This window comes from Drosophila virilis, chromosome 3 (assembly GCF_030788295.1).
Source record: "Drosophila virilis strain 15010-1051.87 chromosome 3, Dvir_AGI_RSII-ME, whole genome shotgun sequence".
NCBI lineage: Eukaryota > Metazoa > Arthropoda > Insecta > Diptera > Drosophilidae > Drosophila > Drosophila virilis.
In genome coordinates this window covers 20,659,590-20,685,087 of record NC_091545.1, presented here as the reverse complement: position 1 = coordinate 20,685,087, position 25,498 = coordinate 20,659,590, and the positions used below count along the sequence as shown (strand labels likewise).

The 25,498-nt window shown below is 39.5% G+C and overlaps 2 protein-coding genes across 9 annotated transcripts in view; one reads left to right on the top strand and one right to left on the bottom strand.

The window, feature by feature from the left end:
• The first annotated feature begins 517 nt into the window (after window positions 1-517).
• LOC6624441 (serine/threonine-protein kinase phg2) overlaps window positions 518-25,498 on the top strand; it is a 33,897-nt gene continuing 8,916 nt past the window's right edge. For 5 of the 8 annotated variants that reach the window (XM_032434535.2, XM_070208151.1, XM_032434532.2 and 2 more), the window contains exons 1-3: window positions 4,135-5,799; window positions 23,692-23,841; window positions 25,283-25,380. In XM_032434535.2, coding sequence (XP_032290426.1) covers window positions 4,150-5,799; window positions 23,692-23,841; window positions 25,283-25,380 — 1,898 coding nt within the window. In that variant the 5' untranslated portion in view covers window positions 4,135-4,149. Of the gene's footprint in view, window positions 708-4,134; window positions 5,800-19,566; window positions 21,657-23,691; window positions 23,842-24,409; window positions 25,199-25,282; window positions 25,381-25,498 lie in introns of those variants that run through there. The other 3 variants (XM_015175041.3, XM_070208153.1, XM_015175038.3) reach the window with 3 other exon arrangements.
• Ssk (smooth septate junction protein snakeskin) lies at window positions 6,872-8,154 on the bottom strand. The gene is made up of 3 exons (XM_002048035.4): window positions 7,995-8,154; window positions 7,455-7,651; window positions 6,872-7,391 (listed from the first exon to the last, which is right to left on the bottom strand). The coding sequence occupies exons 1-3, from the start codon at window positions 8,043-8,045 to the stop codon at window positions 7,151-7,153; spliced, it is 489 nt and encodes a 162-aa protein (XP_002048071.1). The 5' UTR covers window positions 8,046-8,154; the 3' UTR covers window positions 6,872-7,150.

Below are 25,498 nucleotides of genomic sequence, written 5' to 3'. Positions count from 1 at the left end.
TCTAATCGAATTGACACGCACACACATGCATACATTAACACATAAATGCGCATGTGTATATGAATGTGGACTTATTTGTTTCTTATCACAATTTCGCGACTTAAACGGAGAGCATATGTATGCGTAAGTACATCAAATTAATTATAACAACGATGAAAAATGTATAAGAAAAACCAAAAATAATGTTCAACATTCGTATATAATATATACGTTGGAAACCGATTACAGACCGATTACGTTGCGATCTTTTTCTTGTCGATGAAAAAGCTAAGCCGAGGAAAATCTATTCAATGCATCTCAACTTGGGAATACCCTGTAAACACACAAACGCGCGCCGACATACTTGCATGGATGCATATGCACACGCATACACGTTTAAAGTTAGCCAGCAGTGCCTCTCAGAGAGCGAAACGTCACGCGCTACGAATGTATCACCGAAAGAGAACGACGAAGTATGGACATGCGCACTGCGTCACCTTGTTTAATGCTCTCCATGCTTCCAGCTGTGGAGGTGCCTGTCGATCAGTTAACCGCTAGTCACCCGCGCGCGCGGTGTTCATTAGTTGCGTCGTTGCGCGTTGTTAATAGAAAATTCGCATCGTGCCAAGTGCTTCCTTTATTTTCGCAACTGGCGTAGTGTAAATTAAGGTGCCATATATGATAAATGAATCTAAAACACAATAGTGATTGTGACAATAAGCCGGTTGGTAAGTGAAAACACAAAAAAAAAGGAAAAGTTTTAGTTGTTTTAGCGACAATGTGTGTGGTAGCAGGGGGAACCGGCAAACAAGTGATGACAAATGTGAACACAGCTGTATATACATACATACATGCGCACATATGTGCATAAATACATAACACATAGCCTGTGTTCCAACATAACTAAACAATTAATTAAAAATAAAATTTAAAGTGCTCTAAAAGCTGGTATGTTCAGCATTTATGCACGTACATATGTATGTGTGCGAGCATATAATTACATACGTACATAAATAACGAACGAAAACGAGTTAAAAATGATGAGCGTGCTTACGTTGCGTCGCCACAGTGAGAGCGCGGGCAGGAGAGCAGCGCGCAAAGAAATGTGTGCGTTAAAGAGAACGGAAGAGAGAGAGAATGCACGCTCGATTGTCAGCTGGTTGTCAAGTTGCGCAAGTGGCCACGCAATATTGTGTGCATAGCACTCAGAAATACATAAATACTTACATACATACATAATGGCATCGATGTACATACATTTCCAATATGTACATGCCCACGAGTGTGTATTAAAATATATTTGTATTCTTAAATAATAGTTTTTGCGACTTTGTTTACATCTACGCCGCGAACTTGACAAAGATCCAAAGCTAACCCAGAACGCTTTTACGTACATTTGTATGCGCATACGAACATACATACACACATACATACATGCTTATATTCAATTCGAAGAGCAAATTTCGGGTCTCCGACAAGGCACGGTTCGAAAAACTCAAGCGTTCCTGATTCTTGTTGCAATAATATGCGAATGTTAATTAAAAATATAAACAAATGAATCAAAACACATACGAAACAACAATAACAATAAGGAAAAGATAGCCAAGCACACATAAAATGAACTCAATGTGAATTCAAAAGCCGATAAGACCAACTCTTAAGTCGTTTTATATATCGCAAATACATGAGGAATATAAGGAAAATATGCACAGTGAAAACTCTACTTAGAGAGCAGATATATCTAGCTCAATCTCTTTCCTTTCTCTGTTTGGCAAAGTGCACGATCTTGTAGCTTTCTTCGTTGCTTGTATAAAAAATAATGGGTATAATTAATAATCTTTATACTCTGAGGTATACGAATTATAGTATCTTCAATATTATATAGCTGTCACAGAAAAGATCGGTTAGGAATTAACTTCTTATATGAGTTATATTTTTGTTTCCCAAGATATCCTGATCAATCATCACATTTACGAGTTCTACTATGCTTCTTACATATAAGCATGCTCCTTACATATGCCATATCAACCAAACTGTATTCAAAAGTCTAATATTCTTCTAAGAGTGTGCATAATCTTCGGCTTGTCAGTTGTATTTTAAAGATCAATTTGCTTGCCAGTATGAATACTAAATTCAACTTTGTATAGAGCTCAAATACCTTTGTACCTCTACGCAGTAAGTGTCATTAGGTAAATTTTAAAATGAATACCCATCAACAGTCAGACAGTCGGACAGCCAGTCAGTCAGCCAGTGTCAATATCTCGTGTCGAAACGACAACAACAACAACAACAAATGCAACAACAACGTTTCGTTAATTAAAACCGCAAACTGGTTTTGGTATAAGATCAATATGCACAGCAAGTTGTAAAATAATACTTACACGGATCTATGCAATAATATCAGATGCGTGCAGAGTGAAAATATGAAAGATGCACTTTCTTTGCGTTGCCGAATTCGAAATACCCTTGCGAGCATGTGTGTATCTGGTTAAGAGTCAGCTTAAAGCCCCAAACATTGTATACTTGAATTCATGAGAATCACATAGAAAGGCGGTAGTTAATAGTGTGAGTAAGGGGAAGATTGATTGAGCATTAGTGTGTATTATTATTAAGATGATTAACATTTTTAAAATGATTTTGGCTACTAGAAATTAATTAATTGAGATGTGTTTTAACCTGAATACGTCGGTTTTTAATGTGATTTTCAGGAATCGCTTTGCAAACTATGAAGTTGTTTTAATAGTTCGTAAGTGGAGATCGTATCAATAATGAATATGTGTGTGCATTGAACATGCTAAATTATATCTTGTTTGACGCTTTTCGTCTGAGTGAAATACTTTTTTATTATTCTGATATCAAATTCGGACCTTAACCAGGTAGCTAAAATGGCATATTGCCAGGCACGCCGACAAGTGCATTTGTGTGTGAATTTTTCAAATCTTATCACACTGTTAACTGTTGTTTTTGAGCTTTACTGGGCAAAAAAATAAAACAAAAACGACAAAAAATGAATTGTTTCAGATAACAGTTTGGCTCTTTGTGTTGTTGCTGTCGTAGCTGTCACACCACACTCTATCCCCATTTTTGCGCCGTTTGTCAAAGTGATATCTTGCCTTTTTTTATTCAACTGCGACATGATTGGAAGCCCTCGTGTTTAATGATACTCCCGGGAGCTATCAAATGCTTGTAAATGCTTCTATTCTTCGAGGTTATGGGCACAACTCGGATATTTCGCACTGAATTCACTTGCTGCAACCAAGAAATAAAGAGAGCGAACATGTGAGAGAGAGAGGGAGAGTGAGAGAGAGAGAGAGAGATCTTTGATCTCTAATTTATCTCCATAGCAGCTTGCATGCATTTAAGTATTATACGAACTGTAGTCGCGATTTTGTGAAGAGTTTCGTTTCAGGAAGTTCTTGTGCGTTATCAATAAGCGCAAGCTGGTTCATCGCTAACTTCCCTTTAACACAGATAAGTTGAAGAATTGATGCATCATTTCAAAAGAAAGTTGGCGAATCATGTAGCCACCAAAGGCGTCATAAAAATATTGGAATTCCTTGTGAAGCCCATTTAAATGAAACATATTTCCAATATGTTATTCTCAAAAAAGACATTACAGTGCATGTTCGACAACAAGAAAAATAAAATCTCGTAAAATGTGCATTACATTATTACATCCGTTAGTAAATTGAAAGATTAAACATAATTTGTAAAATAACTTTGATGTTAACTTTCGTAACTCTCGGTATTTCGATTTATGAGGCGTCTTACTTTTTAGATAACTCTGAAAATCTTCTGTTTATGGATTCAGCATTCAATTGGTTCTCTTCAAGAAATAAGAGTGTGAAGCAAATTCGATTTGGAGTTAAGTACAGGGTATTATAAAGTATTTGCTGCTGAACCTAGACTATTTATTAGTTTTTATTTTCTGTTACATGCGAGTGGCCTAGAAATAGATTAGACAAGTCACCAAAATGAGATATCATTATCCACATTGGCCAGAAACACTGGAATGCCGATTTATATATTAAAGCACACGGCAGATAAGAGATATCGCTGCGAAGAGAGTGTTAAACTGGGCTAATAATATACTTACCTGTCATCTATTAATACCTATGTCTAGCTAACTCTCTTTGTCTGTTTCTGTTGTTTCAGTTAATTGGCAGCAAAATGAATGCCAGCAAAGAGACGAAGAGCACCGCAAAGGGACAAAAGAAGTTACAAAAGACAAATAAAAAGCAGCAGCAGAAGCAGCAACAACAACAGCAACAGCAACAGGCCATTAATGGCAGTAAAAACGGGATCAGTAAACCGGCCACGAATGCAAAAACCAAACCAAGCGATACAAAGCCCAATAATCGCAGCAACAACAACACCACCACCAACAACAACAACAACAACAACATGGTGCAAAATAATAACAATTCACAATCTATGATTGGCACAACTCCAGCTACGACGACGCCAAACATTACGCAAAAATTCAAGGAGCAGTACGAGGCGGAGCGGCGCGCAACCATGTCACAGTTGCCCAGCCTGGATACGCTGCCCAAAATGGAGCGTACGCACAGCTTTCGCGGCAAGCTGTCCCGGTTGTTCAATACGTTGACGGGCAGCAAGGAGAATCTGGCACGCAGCGACGAGGCGAAGGACGAGGCGGGCAAAACGCCGTTCACGTTTACGCGCAGCCGTTCGATGATCTTGCTGCGACGACCCAATCGGCGCAGCTTTATTGAGCCGATGCTGGAGCAGCTGTCGGAGGAGGCAGAGAAGTCGGGTGATCCCATGTCGCCGGCATCGCCGCGTAAGAATTCAATGGCTGAGAGCGGTGCGGGCGATACGTGTTCGCCAATTATGCGACGGCGTGCGGATACCGCCAGCTCGATTTCGACGCCGCCGCGACGACAGTCCACTCAGGCGCTGACCTCGACGCCGCTGGAGGAGACGGAGTCGCCCGCGCCGCGCAAGTCCCTGACGCCCGCCGATGCCAGCTACAATCCGCAGCTGAATTTTCAAAAGCGGCGCTCGAGCACGCTCATTGCCTCCTTCAAGAGCACGTTTAGTGGACTGACAGGCAGTGACAATGGCGAGCAGAAAAGAGAGAAAAAAGAGAAAAAGGAGAAGAAGGATAAGATGAATCCCAAGTGGAGCGCCTCGCTGCAATCGCTGCAAGCCATCGACAATATGGTCAGCTATGCCAATATGTCATTCATTGACTACGACAAGTTCAATGGCTATGAGAAGCAACTGGAACGCCAGCATTCGCTGATGAGCCTGGCCGCAGCTGAGCAGCAGCAACCGCCCGGCCCAACGCCCCAATTGCCATTGCCAGCCACCGCCAGCAGCCCCTACTACTCGCATTCAGCCTCACCACTCGGTGATGCCAATGGGAGTAGAGGCGCCGCTAGTTTGCCCCTGCCGCGCACGCCCTCCTTCGCCGGCACCTCCCTGGAGAGCACACCAAAGACCGTGGTGAGGCGTCGCAAGCGCAGCAGCAGCTCCTTGCTCGCACGCCAGCAATCCGCCTCGACTCGCAACAGCAGCCAGAGCTCCTTTAATCTGGAAACGGATTTCGAGCATAATTTGGACAGAGTGCAAAATGTGTACAGGGAAAGCCTGGACTCGCGCACCCTCGAGCTGCTCAATCAGCGTTCGCGCAACTCCTACATTCAGGACCAGCCAATGCTCTTTGATGCACTTAATCTGGAGGATGGCTCTGCGAATCGGCGCTGTGCGCTCTGCGCTCAGCGTGTCGTCAGAGCCAACAGCTTTAAGCAACAACGGGACACCGTGGACGGGCGCGGGAAGCCCAAAATACAGGTGAGTTATAGTTTGTACATTGGATTACGTGGGACATGGTTAGTTGGTTTTATATCTTTGGGAAAGTTTCTTTACATTTTTGCATTTTGCCCCTTGAATTATTGAAGCCTTTGTACCTGAGTTCTTCTCCAGATTTAATCTTTTCATTCCAACCTAGATACGAAGAGTTTTCCATGACTCTTTAATATAAAACTAATCTCCAATCGCTTTCTGGTTAATATCAAAGTCAATAATTTTCTGGGAATCATAAAATATTATTTTAAATACATAACGATCCGTATCATGGCTGCGAATCCAAACAAAAGATCATTAATTCGGTTCTTGTTTTGAACCCGTGCCTCGCGTTAGATTCGGTTCGTGAACTATTCGTGAGCTTTTAGCTCCATCCCTGGCTCGTTTCTTTATTGCCAGATGCTAATGAAAATGGTTAAGTTATTTTGTTTTTTATTTATTTTCAATTGTTATTTAAACAATTCCATTTGTACTTTATAATTGCCCGTTCTACTGAAATTATAGTCCATGTCATACATATTTTCATATAGAAATTGCGGGCTAAATTTAATAACTCCCAAAATTGGAAACTACCAGACACACATATGGTTAGCGAAATCCAATGTTTGGGGTTCCTAATATTTAGGCTTAAGACTAAGACTTAAGCAAATTTGTTTTACTTTAAATCAAATCATTTTCGATTAGCATATGATTGACTCGAGCATTCAGAATTCCGTAAATAATTTGAACTATTTCGATAAAAAATCAGCTTACAGCCTTGACCCAGACATGTATACGTAGATATTCATACGCTTGTACATACCTTCATAAATACAAACATAACATATTTAGTTTTTTATGGCAATCGTGTGACACTTTGAATAATAATTTGGCCTAAAGCTGCAACTGAGCTAGTTCAGGGAAGGTTACAAGGGCTATAAAACGAACCAAAAGCTGTTTAGAATTTATATAAGCTGAATGCCAAATGACAATCCAAATAGGGTAAAGAAATTGATCAGTCAGATGAAAGCCTTGTTTTCGATATTCCAGCCTGTAATCCGTTTAAATATTAAATCGAATGTTTTGTTGGTATTGATCCTAAGATCGTGTATTTTGCGTAGTGTGATGTTAGAGTGAATCATAAATGATTTGTTCTTTTGTTCGGCCAGCGAACTGGCCTTTGATTAATTGTTATGCATGAAATTTTAAAATTATAAACGAAACATACAGATTTGGCTTCATAAGTAGGTTATAAACTAATTTGCACTTAGAAATAACTGAAATTGTGTGTGTGGAACAAGAAAAACTTGTGTCAGTTATATTTGGCAGTTGCCCCATTTTGTTCAGCCAACTTTCCAGCCTATTGCGTATAGTCGGTGTCGCCCTTGGAGTAGTGTATGCAGGCCAACACGGTATCCAGCAGATACAGTGCGCCCTCGATGACGCATAGCGAGCCCATGGCAATGCCCACCTGTCGCTCTGAATTGACATAGAGGAAACCCTCATCGGACATGTAGCCCTTCCAGTAATGTAGCGCCACGCCGCCAACGGCGATCCACATAAAGGTGCCCACCACATTCATAATGGTGTCGCACAGTTCGCTGAAAGCACATAATATAAATCCGATTAAAATGGGTCGGCAGTTGGACGATTTCAAGACTTACCCCTTATGCTTTGTGGTGCCGAATAAGTAGGCAATTGTGTGGCATGCCGTGTATATAAAGAAGCCGACCATTACGCCGGAGGCCACAATTTCCGCATCGGCGCTCTTCTCCTCGTTAAGATTCCAAGTGCCGCCAATGCCAAGGAATTCGCCGCCATCGCCCCAGCGATACAGAAATATCACAACCAAGTTGATGATCTGCAAGAATACAATATTATTATTTAGTGCAAATCTAACTGGCCAATGAATCAGCCCGATTGTAAGCCCAATCGTAACCTTGTAATGATCATTTGTCATTTGCCCCGCCCTGTGAAAAGCTTTAGCTAAAGCTATTGCGCACTCACGACCCGCACTTTTGATCTTGTGCTTTTCGTATATATGAGTAATATTACTAACAAGTACACCCAACCACTGATAAGGCCGATAAGGCCAACCAGTTAGTCGTCGCATTGCTCAACAATTTTCAGGCGAAACGTTCGAAAATTTGTAAGCCAAAACCGCAGGACTTTTGTTTTACATGCAAACATTTCTTGGCACTTACCAGTTTTAGGGCTTTGATGAAAATTGAACCAATTGTCTCCACAGATACCATTTTCTTTGGCTTTTTTCTTTAATCAAAACACACTCAATCTATATTCGTATTCGTATTCGTATTCGTTACGTTGTCGCTACTCAACTGAATGCTCGACTGATACAAACTGAGGGAAAATAGTCAAAAGAATTTGTAGCTTTTGCAATCTGGGCAGGTGCGAGATAAGATAAGCCCAGCGATAACAGGTGTGTTTCGAAATGGGTTACACTAACCAATTGTATGTTGTTGCGCCTGCGCATGCGTCGGGTCGCCTCGCTATCTAATCGCAATTGGAATTGTTATCGCTATCGCTTTAGAGCCTAACATATATCAACATATAAGGCGTATGCTGTATTACTCTGTATTTCTTTTGTAACTCCTGCATTTGTGAGGGCATTAATCATGGCCAACTACAAAGCGACAAACTCGACACCAAAAAAAAAAAAAAAAAAGCGTCATTCCATGCGCCGGAAATGGTGCTCATTACGTCATCGTCAACGCGAGCCAGCGCTTGGTTCTTGAGCTTGCGTGATAATGTACGCCGGATTTTCTCACATACTTATAATTTTGTCATAAAGGGGCTTAAATTAATAAATATTATAAACAACAATTCGCATTCGTTTTAGCTCAATTAGGGCTGAATGAATACAAATTATATTCAGTTCACTTTGAATATTCAAACTGGTCAATGAATGTATTTAAAATTAGTTCGCTCAATCCCTGAATGACGAGCAGATTGATTTAAAAATAAACACACACATGTCGTCCAGTCATGGCTTGTATATATTTTCTTTCGGATCGCAGTGAGAATTAATTTCAACTCAAATCCTGGGCAATTTCAATTCAAAAGAATTTCAATGATTTGTACTCTAAAATGGAATCATATTTCTACTTAGCTCGCAGTATATACATATCTTTGTATAAATATATTTTAAGCTGCCATGCCCATTGATAACACTTTTTTCTCTTGGGTCCATTATGATAAATATTTGGCAACTGCGGAGCGGACCTTCAAATCGATTAACCTTGGCCACACAAAAGCAAGCTGTGCTCTAGAAACTCGTTTCGGTGGCATTGCTATAAATAAAACCAGAAAGAACACATTAATTCGGTATGCCGAAGATTTAATACCCTTTTGAGAGTTCAGCTATGACAAACGAAAGATGATCTTCAACTTTAGCTAAAACAACTGAAACTTTGGGTTATCTTTGCCTGTATATATGTACAAATTTGCATAGCTAACGAATAGTTAAGTACCAAAGATCTGTGGCCTACTTTTTATAGCCCGGTTTCCTTTCTGTTCTTGACCAACTGATTCGTTTCTTGGTGCTCACATAATTAAAACTTCAAAATCAGTGGCAACACCCGGTCACGCTTATTCGAATGCATGCAATTCAAACAGAGACTTTAATTTTGGAATCGTATATGGATACATGCACATGTTGTGTATATAGACATACTTATATGTATATATATATATATATATATACATATATTTATATGTGCTGCTGCTGAGTTTTTGCGATGAATCATTGCAAGTCGTTGTCGTTATTGTCGTTTGCCCGCGCCGCTTTCAATGTGTAGTAAAAGCCGGCACAAACGAGGGTAGGTCAAAAGAATATTGACATTTCCATGTCTAATATCTCAGCTTTGGTGTACTAACTCCGATATTTATGTATTTTCAGGGTATTAATGCACCTAAAAGTGTTTAAAGACCAAAGACCAGAACTTTTCCATCACAAGAGAATGTTTGTTCATTTCAATTTCATTGAGAAACTGGATATATGTGCAAAAATCGAAATTAAGACATCCTGAATTGCAAATTTGGTGTCTCTAGCTCTTCAACTTTTTGAAATGTGTTGAAAATACAGGATATCGATATCAATTCGTATATTAACTTGATATTCCCTTAAAGAACCAACATTCAAAATTTCAAATTGCTAGCTTTGAAGTCTGGACTAACAGACATGGCTTAGTCGACTAGTCTGTCTTTGTTAATCAAAAACTTCTTCTTCAAAGAAGTTATTTCTGCTTGTTAAATACATGAGCTCCAAGTCTTTCTTAAAGATTCCAATGCCTTCAGGCTACATTAAGGTTAGTTGATGATAATTATATTAAAAGGATTAACACTTCACAAGTTGGTAAACAACCCTCGTTGGCAACCAAGGAATAACAATAAGCGCTGCCGCAGTAGGCGGCTTTCAGAGCTTTCAAGGCGTGTCACAGCAACGAGTATTTGGATGACTAAATGAAAACAGATTCGCGAATCTTGAGACAACGCACATAGAAACATGTGTACATATGCTCTTCAGCTGTATGTGGGAAACATAAATTTCCGATTTATAAATATGCGTACCGTCCACTATATGGATGGGTATATGCAAATTTGAAAAAAAAAAACCTATTTCTTCTGTGCTGTAAATGGTCGTACATAAATTTGAGATATTGTAAAGTATTTATTGCAATAGGTATTTGTGTAAGGTTAGCATCCATGAGGTGTGACTGCACATCAATAATTTGGTTAAGTGGGCTCTACAAAATGTGAAACCATGATTTACGATAACATTCAGGCCAAGCAGAATGAGTCATTGCCGATGGCACATGGCGCCGCTGTTTGAGCTTTTCAGCATATTTTATTTTGATTATTTCTTTTGAGTCGACTGAATCTGCGAATCGCCGTTTTTATAAAAATATATATGTACACATATATATATACCTATAGCTAAGCACATATAGTTATGCATATACAAATCTATATATGCGTACGTAGAAATGTTTATATTTTTGCGCTGGGCATGACAAAATTTGTTGTTGCTGTTTCCATGAATGAACGTAACGTTTGTTTACCAATGGCTTATCGCAGAAAGCTTGTGAAAAGCTCTTGCTGCCGCACGCACGCACATTTAAGAGAGCGCCGCGAAGAGACAATGTGCATAATCGAATTAAGAGTAAATAATTACTCTTAGCTAGTTGCATACGAGGCGCGCTTAAAAAGTCATAAGCGTTAGGTCAAATCACAATATGTATTGTATAGAAAATGCTCATGGTGAAATTAACATGTACCTTAACGAGCGATTATTTAATAATAAAATGTACAGTTAGTTGATAAAAGAGTGAATATTAATTGTAGCGCATCTGCTAGTCGAGCAGTTCTGGCCTGCTCATTGAAAATCTTTGGTACTTGGAAGGTGAAATGTTGTCGCGTCGCTGGCAACAAATCATCCCCTGGAGAAGGGGCAAGCAAATTAGTTAAGAGCGCGAGTTGCATGCGTTTCAATTTGAAGGCAATATGCGAAAGTTCTCTTTGGGTGTCCTTGAGGCGCCGTTATCCTTATCAAGCGTGTTTTCTCAGCCTTTACGCTACCAATGCCATACTCATCGCCCTCGTCCTTTAAACGAACCAATGTGTCCTCCGCCGTATTAGTTCGTTGCGGAACGTCGCGCTGTGCGGACGGCCAAAGGACTACGCGAAACTGGACACGGACCACGGACTACGAGTTCTCTGCATTCGCAACGATTACGTTTTGTTTTCCTATAGTTGTTGTGGTTGTTTTTTGCGCGGGGACTAGCAAAAAAAAACAAAAACAGAAAAAAAAAACAAAAACAAAAATAAGAGAAAAACAAACAAAAAACAAACAAAACTAAGTGCAGCGTAATACTTATATATACAAGAGCAAACGTAATGAATAACAAGTTCTGCAAACAAGGCGGCGACTAACGAAATTATATAAAATAAACCAAACTAACAAACAAACAAACTTCAATGTCGCGAGAATCTCATCAAATTATGATTACCATGCAAATCATGGTATATATAATATATAAAATCGTATAACCTAAACCAATTAATAGAAAAACCAGATTGCGATTCAAATGCAAGTGGGTGAACAAAGCAGAATTATCGCGGATTGCGGCTGAATGAATCAGCTGCCCAAAGGAGGAGAAGGAAAGCCGGATTGATGTCTATCATGCCACTTATGTATATATGAATAAAGATTATGTAGGTACGCTTGGCCAAAGACTGGTTTGGTCTCTTTGACTGTTTAATATAAGTCTGATTCAATTTGTTTTATTATTTTTCTTGCCACAAACAAGGGATTAGTCATTATATGAAGTATACGAACTGTGAACGCATTGTTGCCGGCATTGCAGAAATTGGGGAATTATATTGACTACGTTTGAAAATAATTGAGCTGTTCAATGATCAAATTACGATTTGGCATCAATTGCATTTTTTTATTCGCATTTTTTTCGGGCTTAATCTATACTACTTATTTTGGTTATTACTTAACGTGAAAGGTACAGGCTCATGCAACTGAATTATTAAATTTCGATATGCAGCCTGTTTGGCTGCAACTAAAGCTTTATTATCCCAATATTGGAGGCCAGCAGGAGCCGACGGCGCAGTCTTTTCAAATATGCATAACCCAATTTCATTTCATGCAGCATACTTATTGGTGCAACCCACGCGATCCACACTGCACACTCACATATATATCTATAGAAATATATATGTATGGTAGTCTCTCTTCTGGCTGCTATAATATTCATTAGATACCTGATGTATATATATGTATGTACTATATATGGCAGCCCAACAGCTCTGTCCGTGACTCGTCAATGCATTTAGATGCTAATTACATTTAGGAGCCGTTAAGTCCTTGGGCGTGGACCTCAACGACCGCTCAGATTGGCCTCCAGTGAGGTTCGACTACATGTTCTGAAATTGAATTCAACCCGCGAGTTGATGGCCTATACTCTATAGACATTGCCATAAAACTGAGCACCTGCAGAGCAGTGGAGGCTACCAAAAAAAAAAAAAAAAAAAAAAAACAACATATTTATGAGCAGGCACGCTTCCTATGATGCTTGCCATCATTCTAACGCGAGCATACCGAAAAGGTTATCCTGGAACCACACAAACTCGCGCCTTACTCTTCATGTTCTTCATGCATCTTAAATCAAGAAAAAAAAGAGGTTGAAATCATTGAAATTCAATTTTGGTTTTTTCAATTCAATAAGTTTTGCCTTAAGACATAACAAGTATAAAAGACAGGCAGATGCATTCTGTAAAATTTCATTCAATGAACTTAAGTTAAGAATATAACTATCCAAATTGATAAATTTCAGAAAAGTCCGCTATGTGAGCCACTGACATAATAAAGAGCTGACTTATCTAAGATGAAAAAGTTTCTTTTTAGTCTGATTTTCGCTTATTGCAAATTTAAAAAGCACTTGATTAAATGTTATATTTTTATAAATAATACCAAATAAATACATGCATAATATTCCTTCCAAATTCATAATAAGAATTAGTTTATTTGAAATAAATTTTGTTAAAAACAACCACAAACACGCTCGCAGTTTGGCTCAGTGCACGGCACACAGAGCCTGTGCACACACACATTTTGTCTGCTCCTGCTCTCTTTGCCGCCATGTCTGCCGTATGGCCTCAATGGCCATATCAGACATCTTTGGAGGCTGTGGGCTGGAGTCGAGCCGAGCCGCGAGGCGAGGGATGACGTCAGCACGACCCAGTCATATGGGCACCTGATGAGAGTCAAAGTAAATACAAACAAGTATCACGAAGACATGTCCAGTTCCAGAGCTCCAGAGCTCGGTACGGCTCCAAGCGCGACTGGTAAATATTTCGTTTTGGTCCTTGGTTTCCTTGTGGCGGCGGATGGGACAAAAGTCATAAATCAAATTTAATTTGAGAAATATTGCCGCATTTTTGGTCGGTTGGTAGGAATTTTATGAAAACAAACCAAAGCATAAATATTTGTACTGTTATTTATGAATGTGGCCATAGTCAAACAGGATATAATAAAATGCAATGAATGTTTTAATTAAATTTTATCACACTTTAACTAAACGTTGAAATTATCCTTAAATATCATCTACTTTTACATTTTAGCCCGCCGGCAAACTGTTTTAATTCATTCACGGTATATCTTATCTGTACCCTGTTGAATTTTAAATGAATAGCTTGAATCATTTGTTGAATGTCATTTGGTGCTAAGCAGGGCGAGTTTTCATCTTTACTTTTGTGTGAGCTTTTCTTTATTTTAATAAATTTATGCTTCTAGTAAAAACTTTACAGTAAATTGAAACGATAGAAACAAGTCTAAATAGAAACAAGTCTAATATCTGTGCATATAATGCTTATATGTTTAGACTTTAACTATTTCTTTCAGGGTTTCAGTTGAGTTGGCGATTAACTATACTTTACACATATTTATCGACCCACTGTATATCGCCAACTAACTGCCAAATGCCATTTCCATCGATAAATATTAGAATAACTGTTAAAATCGATAAGCATTTAACTAACGGCTAAAGCGATACACATTTAAATATTGTTAAAACGATAGAAATTTAACTATCATTTAAATGGATACCTATTTAACTATCAGTTAAATCGATAAACAGTTGTATAAATAAACTTTTAGCCATCAGTTAAATCAATAAACATTAAACTGTCAGTTAAATCGATAAACATTTAACTAGCTGTTGAAACGATAAACTTTTAACTATCAGTTATATCGATAAACTTGTAACTACGAGTTGCGCATTTAACTTGAGGGGGAAAAATACCAAGGCATTGGAAATTTTATTGAAATTTTATGGAGTTGTTTGTGCTTAGTAGAACAGATACTAATTATTATAATATAATAACTGTCGTAGTGGTAATTACTGAATAGAATTAGGATTAATATCCCTTAAATAAGAACAAACTAATTGCATTAAGTGCAAAATACTATTAATAGCAACTGTGCCCCAATTGAAGTGAGGAATACCACAAAATAGGTAATAGAAAGTTAGTTTTATGCGAACTGTACAGGTCGTATATATAGAAAAAATGACCCACTAAGAGTTTGTACTCAATGTGAGTACATAATTCGAAGTGCTTGCGCTGCGTGCATAAATACAAATACCTGGGGGAATCATAATTATGAAGGGAACCCATTTACATTCTTAGCAGTTCCCTCTAAGCTTTAGCTTGGCCATAATTCCACATTTTTAGCAAGAAAAAAAAAAAATTAGAAGAAGAAAAATAATTGAATCACCTTAAATCAACGTTAACACAATTTGCAAACAAATGGAATTTGGGAAGGCGTAACGCTCTTATTTTATTATATACCAATTTACGCACACACGTAGCTGGAGAAATTTGTCATTAATTAGTCTACAGGTGTTGTTTCCAAAGTAGGATTGTGTGTGTGCGTGTGCGTGAGTGTGTGTGTATTTGTGTGTATTTATGCACGAAGCGTGTGAAGAATTTGACCGTAGGTGCTGGCAGAAGGAGCTCATAAAAATTGGCAAACAAAGGCAACTTTGGACAACACGGACGTTCGAGCACGGCAAATTTGCGTGTGCAACATTTTCTGGGCATCTGGGGTCTTGGCTACGACCACCTACGACTTACGTAAATTTTCTTTCATTTTTTTTTTCCACAACAATAACGCAGAATCAGACAAGCCAAAGCAACAACAAAAATAACTGCGAATGCGAAAAAAAAAAAAATAAACAAAAATATAGCTTTTCACGAAAAGGAACCACAACGATCAAATTGGGTATTGGCAAGGCTTGGAAGGGCCATCGACTGCGGTGGGGGCTCGATGATGGGGTTCGGGCATTGCCACGTGAGGCGAGGGCGATAATGATGACACATACAGGGGCCCTAACCTTGCCAGCGTTGCGGCAAAGTCACCGTGAATTACATTAAATGACGTAAGACAATGCAAGAGAAAAGCCGCGCAAATTTTCTAATTTTAAACCTGGTATTTGATTATTATACAAGACACATAAAATGAATAAAATTCTGCCAGCTATTCGAGCTCTCCTCTCAGGCAAGATGTTTATCTGAACTTAACAAAAGTTCATTAGACAGTGAAACGTTCTAAAGTTCCTTGGAATGGCATTTGAAAGGATAAGAGATAGTTGCATGTTTCGCTAACACAAGCTTCCGGGCTTAAATGCCAAGCTATAGTTTGTTGTTGTCAGATTTGAATCAAGATTTAAGTTGCCAGCGATTTGGAGGACAAAGTTTAATATTTTCCTTTATATTGCTAGCTATTGACAAATAATAATGATTAATACTATAAAGAAATAATAAAAATAATGATAATAATTGTCTTCTAAGTAGGTTCACTCAGTCTTGTTTCTATCATCAGCATATTATGCTATAGAGTACCAGTTATTCACATGCCTTGTTATATGACGCTTAAACTAGTTGCGAATTATAATGCGTCGGGCGATAAAAGCAGCAAAGCTAACCAAATCAAATGCCACCTTCTTTGTACTCTTTGACATACAATATAATAAGAATAATAATGCTGCTGATTGGCTTTTTAACATTGTATCAACCCTGACTCCTACTGCACAAATAGTTTTCCTGCTTGACTGGAGAGCATCCAATTTCCTGACGTGTTGCGTGCCTTCTTGCCATTATTATAAAATACAAAGTCTTAAATTGAAAATGCTCGACCAGCAACTATGCTGTAAAAGTCTTGAGGTATACATAATAAATTAAACATTCGTTTAGCTAGAGACATTTGATGTCCTGGAAACCTGAATCTGTATTCAAATAAATACAAATTTGATTGTATCGTAATTGCTTTGGGAACTTCAGGCATTCTGACAGTGTACGCAGTTATTAAATTTCGTAGCTTCTTTATGCAAAATTGCTATTTTTTCGAGCATAAAGTCCACGTTGTTGCGTTATTACTTTTATTCTTATTTGTATTTTTGAGAGAGCTGCCATAAAACGAACATAAGGCGTTAAACGGTAGTAAAATGGTCCACAGCCTGTTTGTTGAGTCAAGTCTAAGCAAATAAATTACGGAGCATAACAAAGCGTTTTTTAAATTCAGCCAAGCGCTTTCATATACTAAGTCTACGCATTAAAGTGGAACATTATGCTAAATTACCAGTTAAAGCACACGAAGGCAGGTGCTGCTCCAGTTGCCTCACGGTACATATTCCCAACGGTCTGATTTATCGAAAATCAAAATGAGCTAAGCAAAAACTACTGTGAGCCTAAGGGCCTGCCTGTATGTATAGTATGTGTGCTAATACCCTCTACTCATAAATGTTTATCAAGGGGTGTCATAGAACTGTAACAAACAGAAAAAAACAGCAGGATATTCGTGCTTTTTAAGGCCATTTATTGCCGTTTTACAGGGCATCATCTGAACAAGCACTGCTTGGAATCAGAACATAGCACATAAAGAACTAACTGTATACATATAGGCCTCAAGGTAATGCTGGCAGTAACGGTTACTCGCAAAACACGCAAGCCAAACATTTAAATCGATTTCGAAGCCAGCTCAGTATTTTCCAGTCCATCGAGGAAAACTCGAATGCTTTTGACACATTTAAACTCGTAGATAGCCTCACAAGTTGTTACAAGAACCCATTTTAGAAGGCCAAGCAACTCGCTTCGTTCCGTTCCGTTCTGTTCTGTTCTGTTCGGAAGTCCAATGAGGTCAAAACTATCCGTTTTAACGGGCCCTCCTTGCACATACAGACCTATACATACGTATATTACACGAATTGAAAACTTTAAAGTTTTAAATTTATGTATACAAGAGCTACCAGGGTAGAACAGAAATGTGTATAGGGCGGGCCTAGCCCAGCCTAAACCATGTCTTAAATGCATGACTTTTTAGCAATCTTTGAGTCTATCGTATCGACCACTAAAAGTTAGAAACAAAGGTTTCCGTTCTGTTAAACTTATCAAATAAGTTTTTGCCAAGAATTTGGAAATTATTTTGAAGCCGTAAGTACGGTAAACTAAAAACTATTTTACCACAGTTTTCTACCAATTTACCACAGTTGCGGATGGAATTTCTAAAAACGCTGAAAGATTCAACATCATCATCAGCCAACAAATCTTTGACCCTCATTTCCGCCAACTTTGAATGGATTATCAGAAAATTGTGAGACACTCCAAAAATAATTTTGAGGAAAGAACTTTGAAAACGATCGGCAAAAGTGAACACTTTAGCATTCTAGCTTTAACGCTTTGGGCGTTAGATTTATTTATCAGCAATAAGTTTGTCGGTCAATCAGTCAGTCAATCAATCAATCAATCGTTCATTCATTTGGTCAATCAATCAGTACTCCAGTCGGTGAAATCTGCCTATAGCTAGATTGATGTTCGACTTTTTATAAAAGCAAAGTATATATAGAAAATATATTTGTTCTTTTTCAAAGTCTATAAATAACTAATTATATTCTAACTCATTCGCTCAAACCCATTTGAATCACAGACCGTAAAATATTGTTTTACAATTCCCAGTTAGCGTTACATGAAAACAAAAGGGAAACCATGGCTAATATATTTGAATGCCAAAGATTAAATACCGTAGATAATAATAAGTTATAACATTATATTTTTGAGGATCATATTTCTTTTCTTAAAAATACATTCTAAAAAATCGAAATGCTTTAGCTTAACTTTGTATTAAAGGACATCTAGAAATAATCTTAAAAACTGCGAATTCAGTTTTGAAACTAGAAGTTTAAACTTTTCTAATTTGTTTTACATAGTTTTGTCAGCCTTTTTTTTTTTAATTTTTAAAGAAGTTAAGCGACTTTGTGTACTTTTTTGCTTAAGCGTAGAGTATTTCGCAAGTCGAAGACTGCAACTGTGTGAGTTTTTGCGAGAATGCATTTCTTTTATATACTGCCTTGGTTCGTTTATTAGCTTTTCCTGCTACGTAGGCGGTGCCATTTGGGACTCGCCACTGCAACGCCCTCTTTCATCATTCAGCGCACCTCCTTCGCCCTACTCATCACCTGTTCGGTTGAGCAAAAGTTTTGTGGCATAGCGAACGATATAAATCAAATGATTGACAAAAAGTGCAAAGTGGTTGGCTGAAATGACATCAGAGGCAAATGGTCTGCCTGGCCCAGAAGGGTCTTTGTGGGTGCCGTAGGCTTCTTCTTCTTCTGAGCATATAGACAATGTGGCCAGTCAGAAGTTGAAATTAAGTAATATAATTAAGTATATAATCAATTTGCGAACTTATTAACTTATTGAAATAATGTCCATCTTTGTTATAGGTAATTCAAATATTCCATATGCCATACTCCATTATCCATGTTCATTTGCAAATGTGAGGAAAAGCAACGAGCCAGGCGAAAAATAATATTTCAAAAATAAATGTACGGTAAGAGGCAGCCACTCTGTATAAGGAGGAAAACGCGCAAAAAGGATGAAAAGAAATCCAATATCGAAATGCTTTTAAACCAATTAAGGTGAGTAATGGCCTATAATGTTCAACTGGCCGATGGAGCGTGTAACAAAGCTCTTCGCAGAGTTGACAATTCGGGTTTTTTTTTTCGGTTATAAATGATTTTCACTTGAAACGAATTCTATAAAAGTGAAATCAGTTTCTTTATATTTTGTGTGATTTTTATGTTGGTTCTTTCTTGAATTACCCACGGTAATAATATTTAAATTTGACAACAAGTTCGACAATGTTGACAGATGTTGACAGAATCATAATTGACATGTTTCTGATTATTGGCCGTCTAATTTCAGCTAATCAACGCCTAACCAACTTGAATTAACTAATTAAGCAATACAATGCATATAAATTTATACATTTAAAAGTTATAATAGGGCACAGAAAAATGCAACAATATTTTTCGTGTTACTTGGGGAAAAATGAACGCTTCTTAATCTAATGACCGTAAATTAAAATACAAATTAACGGCGACTTTAAGTATATCAAATTAAGGATAGAACATGGAAGTTTTTACCTAATCAGTGTGGATATTTCCTTATTTATTTTACGCATATATAGTATATACATATATATATCGAATCCATTGTTATCCATGTGAAGCAACCAGTCTGTCTGTCTGCTCTGTGTCAAACTGTTCACTGACGCGACGCTGTTTAATAGAAACGGGCAGCTTTGCCCATGAGCAGAACGACGGAGCGTCAACGTAATGGGTGTTGGCCTTGCGGCGCCACCAATTCCATACGCCAATCGAGAGCAACGCGGCACAGACGCCGTTGCCAAAGCGCAGTCAGAGCAATTGGGAGAGTGGAGCAATTTGAAGGTCGCACCAATGCACGAGAAAATTCTGGAGGATTCACGAAAAGAAAAGACTGAGAAGGTGCAGCTTCTTGGTAACGCTAAGGAGAAGCTGTCCAAAGAGAAACCCCTCAAACAACAGTCAAGACTTGCAGAAAGACTGCGCCGTTCATTCCGCCGCAGTGCACACAGCTCCCTGGAGCTGAAGTCCACGTCGGACGATTATCAAAGCAAGAGCTGCGCCTCGCCATCGCTATCTAAGCTGGACAACAATAACCACGGCGGCCGCATACCCTTCTCAGTTGCCAGCCAACTGCATCTGCCCGGCCTGGCACTTGGCGGTCACATCAACGCGGCCCTGCTGCTGGACAGTCCCGACGAGTGCACGCCGCCCGAGTACGCCTACCAGCACTTGAGCAGTGTGGCCACCACCAATACCAATTCGAGCAGCTCACTCGAGAGCAACTTCGAGCTAAGCGAACTGAGGAGCTCACAGACGAACCTACACTGGGCCGGCAGTCAACAGTTCTTTGAAATGGGCAGCGAGATGAGCACCGCCGCCACCAGAAGTGCGACGCCAGAGCAGAGTGTCAAACGGAAGGATCAGTTGGGCAGCAGCAGCCGCAATGATCAGCAACCAGCTGGCCCGCCCAATGCCAGTCGCAGTTGCAGCATCACCAGCGAGAGCAGCTCGGTGAGGATAACGCGACTGCAGAACTTTCTATTCAGGAGCAGCAACGAGAGCTCGCGCAGCTGTCAGGGTCATTCGAATGATGGGTTTACCGCTTCGTCGTTTAACTCATCGTCCGGGGAATGGGAACAGCTGGGCGCCCATGTGCTGTCCAGCAGCAGCGGCGTTGGCGGCCTACATGATCTCAATACGGGCTCGTTTCCCGAGGAGGACACACCGGACGAAGCTGATGGCGATACCACGTTGCCGATTGAAAGTGGCGAAGCTGGCGCCTATTATCAGTATACGCTGACATCGCCGAACAATCCCTTTCTGCCGGAAATCACTGCACGCACCTATCACAGCACCTACGAGGACGACGAATTGCCGATTGAGGGACAAATTCAGCCAGAGGAGCTGCAGCTGGATTGTAATGTGACATCTGTTAAGTATACCGGCTGGGGTGCCGGTTCCCGATCCGCACAGCTGCCGACACCCGCCTACAGTCGTGCCGGCTCCCAGGAGTCCACGTTCAGCGAAAGCGGTGTTAGCTGTCCGCAGGGACCGACGCCCAGCCCAGCGTCGAGTTCCTCGTCCACGCCTGGCCGCCACAGACGCAAGCTCTTCAGTCTCAACTCTCCTACGCGTCTGCTGCATCATCAGCAGAGCGGCACATCAGCAAGTCAGCAGCATATTCATAATCAGGCACAGAAAATCGAAATGTCCGTCTCGCCAACGGAGAGCCTCAATGCGAACGTCCCGGTGCGTAATCCCCTGAATCCCTTTCTGCCGGCGACCTCGGCACCCATTGCAGTGCCGGGCGACTTGAGGAGCAAACGTGAGGAATTTCTACGTGCAACAATGAAAATCTGTCTGGTTGTGTCGCCTCCAGCCAGCAAACTGCAGGTGAGTTCATGTTTTTAGACTGAGCACAGCACCTCAACTGAGCGGAACTTTGCCAGCCGGAAATCAATTTGTAACATGCGAATAAAGACTTTTCAATTTGTTTCTTTGTTTTATTTATTTGTTTCTTTCGTTCACAAGAGTTGTACAATTGATTGTTGTCATCACTTTCTTATTTATTGTTATTGTTAGAGAGTACATTATTATTTTTCAACAGATACGCAGGAGATATATGATACACATATGTATAAGATATATATACCATACATGCATATACATATTTGAATGATATATCTGCCTGTCTTGCACTATGTAAACTCCATTTAAGCGAATCCATAATCGGAGCAACTATAGCCATATCAATTATATCTTTAGCAAAGTCTACAGTCTAGCAGAGGCCTTTGTTCTAAGTATCAGAGCACAATCTAGTCCAAATCGAACTACTATATCTTATACTATATCCTGCTTCTATAGGAAATAATTGAAGCTTTTTATGAACATCTTAAAGATATCCCGACGAATCTCGCCAATTACGAGCTTTGGTTTGCACCTAATAATTTTATTTCCCGGAAAATCAGAGAATTGTGAGGGTAAATATAGACATGTGACGCAAATGCTATGACAAATCTGTCCGTAGGGGTATTTTATTAATTCCCTTAATTCGAAGAACTCTGCTCCCACCTGTCACAAGAATTAGAAACGGTTGCTGTCATCACAAGCTGTCATAACTTTCTCATTTATTTGTTTTATTTTGGTTCATTTGATTTGCAGCCCACAACTCCTGCGTAGCCTTTTCGCTTATTGCGCTTCTATTTGTTGGCTTGCTTATTGCAAAACTTTATTCCGAGTGTATAAACCATGCATTTATATTTGGTTAACTGAGCATTGTATCTGTAACTAGCCAAGCGCAACAAAATATTATTTTATTGATTGGACAAGTTTGAGCGGCGCATTCGGGCATATTCTGATTGAATTGGACGCATCTGCGACAAAAATAGTTGACATGCAATTGCAAGATATTTCATAGTTTATTTATATTAGAGTTAAAAATTCATTTTGATAATCTTTTTATGGTTTTATAGCCTTGTAGAGGGTACTATAACTTTGTCATGTAGTATGTAACGCATAGAGGAGTCAGCTCTGATCCCACGAAGTATACATATTCCTTTTCAGCATCAAAAGTTAAGGTTATGTGCCCATGTCCTTTCATCTGTCCGCTGGCGTACACATGTAGGATACGGCCGGATCAGACCACTATGTCATATAGCTACCATTGGCATGATATATTTCTGTGTGAAAACCTTTATAGTTTAGCAAGATATCTGAGCCAAACTCGGCATTCTTTAGTTTCGCCATATAGCCATATATTTATCTACATCGGATCTATAGGAATGATCGGTCGAAAAGTAGGTTCTTGTTTGGCAAACTGATTCTTTATCCCAACATTTTGAGCAAACCCGGCCTTTACTATATATCAAGATCGCACTGATATGCTATATAGCTCTATAGAATGAATCGGTCACAAATGAGTTTTAGTATGTCAAAACTCAGCATTTATGAGCTTCGCTCTTCTCTCATATCTATAAGCCAAATTTCTACAAGAGCATTAAATCTTCGGTGTGCCGAAGAAACCTTTTCCTTCCTGTTAACAATTGTTTTGTGGCATTGAGTTTTGATGCTGTCCGTGATTGCCGGGGAAATTCGAACTTGAATGAGCAGCAAATTAAAGTGCGAGTATATGGCGCATAAGAATTTCAATTTAAATGTAAATGTACATATAGCGCACGTGATATAATTATTTTAGGTTACTTTTTGGTTTAATGCCAACGTGATGTAAAATCGATGTAAAAAGTGCTTATCCAATTGTGGTTGAAACTATGCATGCATTGGAAAACAGGATTTAGGCTGGCAGTTTCCCAGCCACGCCAATTAAATTCGATTATAAATATCAGATATTGGGTCGACGCTTTGTGGATTTATGTCATTCACACACAACGCATGCACACACACCCACACTTTTCCATTTATTTCATTTCAGCTGAAATCAAAAAGTCTCACCCACTTAGATGGCCTCGACACGTTGGTGCCCTGCCAACATGGAGCTGCCGCACCCACAACGGCCACCGACACCATCGCATCCCCGGGCATGTCAGTGCCAGCGGCCACGCCTGGACACCAGACGCAGGCGGTAAGTGAAGATGAAACTACAAACGGCATTTTGTTCAGCCAACTGCATGCCTCTGTGCATGCAAACGTTCTATTCCAAACGACTCCCGTCCCACACCTGGCCTTTCCCTGGCTCCAAATTGTATAAAAAGTTTAAGAGGAATCATATTTTTTTCGCTTTTGATTTTGGTTTTTGTGCTCTCGCAACTGTCATCGATTCCATATTTTCACTAGAACAACATGGAACACATCTCTCCCAGCACTGTGGCACTTTACCGGCAACTAGACTTTTTGTCAGTCATTCGTCATATTTTGTTCTGTTAATGTTCGGTTTAAGACTGTCAAATACCCTGTACTTAGAAACCTTTATTGTATATTCTATTGTACATCTGATCCATATTTAATCTCATGTCTATTCAAACGCACATGATCTCTCTTCTCTCTCTCTTCCTCTATCTATCTATATATTTCTCTCTCTTTCTCTCTCCGGTCTTACTCGTCTTTTCTTTCTCTATTTTCTGTCCAAAATGCTACCTTTCTACTCACACACATATATACGACACACACATATATACGACCATTTTATATAGGGGGAAATACGACAACCCCCCAAGGTATGCCAGCCGTCTTCACAAACCATGCCCACAACTTGTCCACCGCCCACGATTTATACGCAGGCTCCACAATTTGTGCGCCGATCTCCGTCCCTGATGCTCTCGCCGGGCAGCAGTCAGGCCTCGGGCATCGGGTCAAGTGTTCGCTGCAGCGTTAGCTCCAGCCAGCATCCGGCGTGCAGCAGTGCGTCGGCGACCAGCTATTTGACACCTTCTGCTAAAAATGTGCAAAACAATATTAACGACAATTTTCCAACATCGCCGATCGGCTCAGCTACGTTAATTCCATATAGCTACTATGGCGGCTCTAAGGCCGTGACCTCAACGACGATGACGTCAACGTTAATACATCGCAAGAAACCATTATTGACACGCAGCGAGGTGAGTCACCCAGCCCATCGGGTTAACCCAAGAAGAACAATCCTCGCCGCACTCAACAGATTGTATAATGAGTATAATAAGCAATTGATATCGAAACTGGAGTATGTGGAGAACTAATGGGTGTTTTAGTTGGTTTTGTTTTCTTCTTCTTTTTTACTTTGTTTTATTTTCCATTGCGCCAGCAAAACATCCATTCCCATTAATCTTCGCCTGCTAAACCATAATCAACTCAGTTAGCCCGAAAATGGGCACCTTTTGCCTATTTATGTTATCGTATTTCGTAAACATATCGTTAAGGATAACACTATTTGTTCAACCTATTTAAGGTATAAAAATAGGTATGAGTGGTACGGGACGCTCATTTATATATCTATATACTATCTACAGAAAGGAAACCAGAACATGCAGATCCTTATTACGACATAACATTGTGTTCTTTATGATAATAAATATATGTTCTTACTTTAGGTTTCAAGCTCGGAATTCTTTTCGGTATCCTTTTGCTTGGATGCAATGCAATGCCATGACGAGGAGTTCATACCGGCAACCAAAGGAACTACATTACAGTAAGTATATATTCAACAAGAATAATAATGTCAAATGGAAATATATGCCAAACCATGAACAAAGAGCCAAACTTCGTGAATATAGGATGAGATATGACCGAGTTATGGGGTTGGGAAA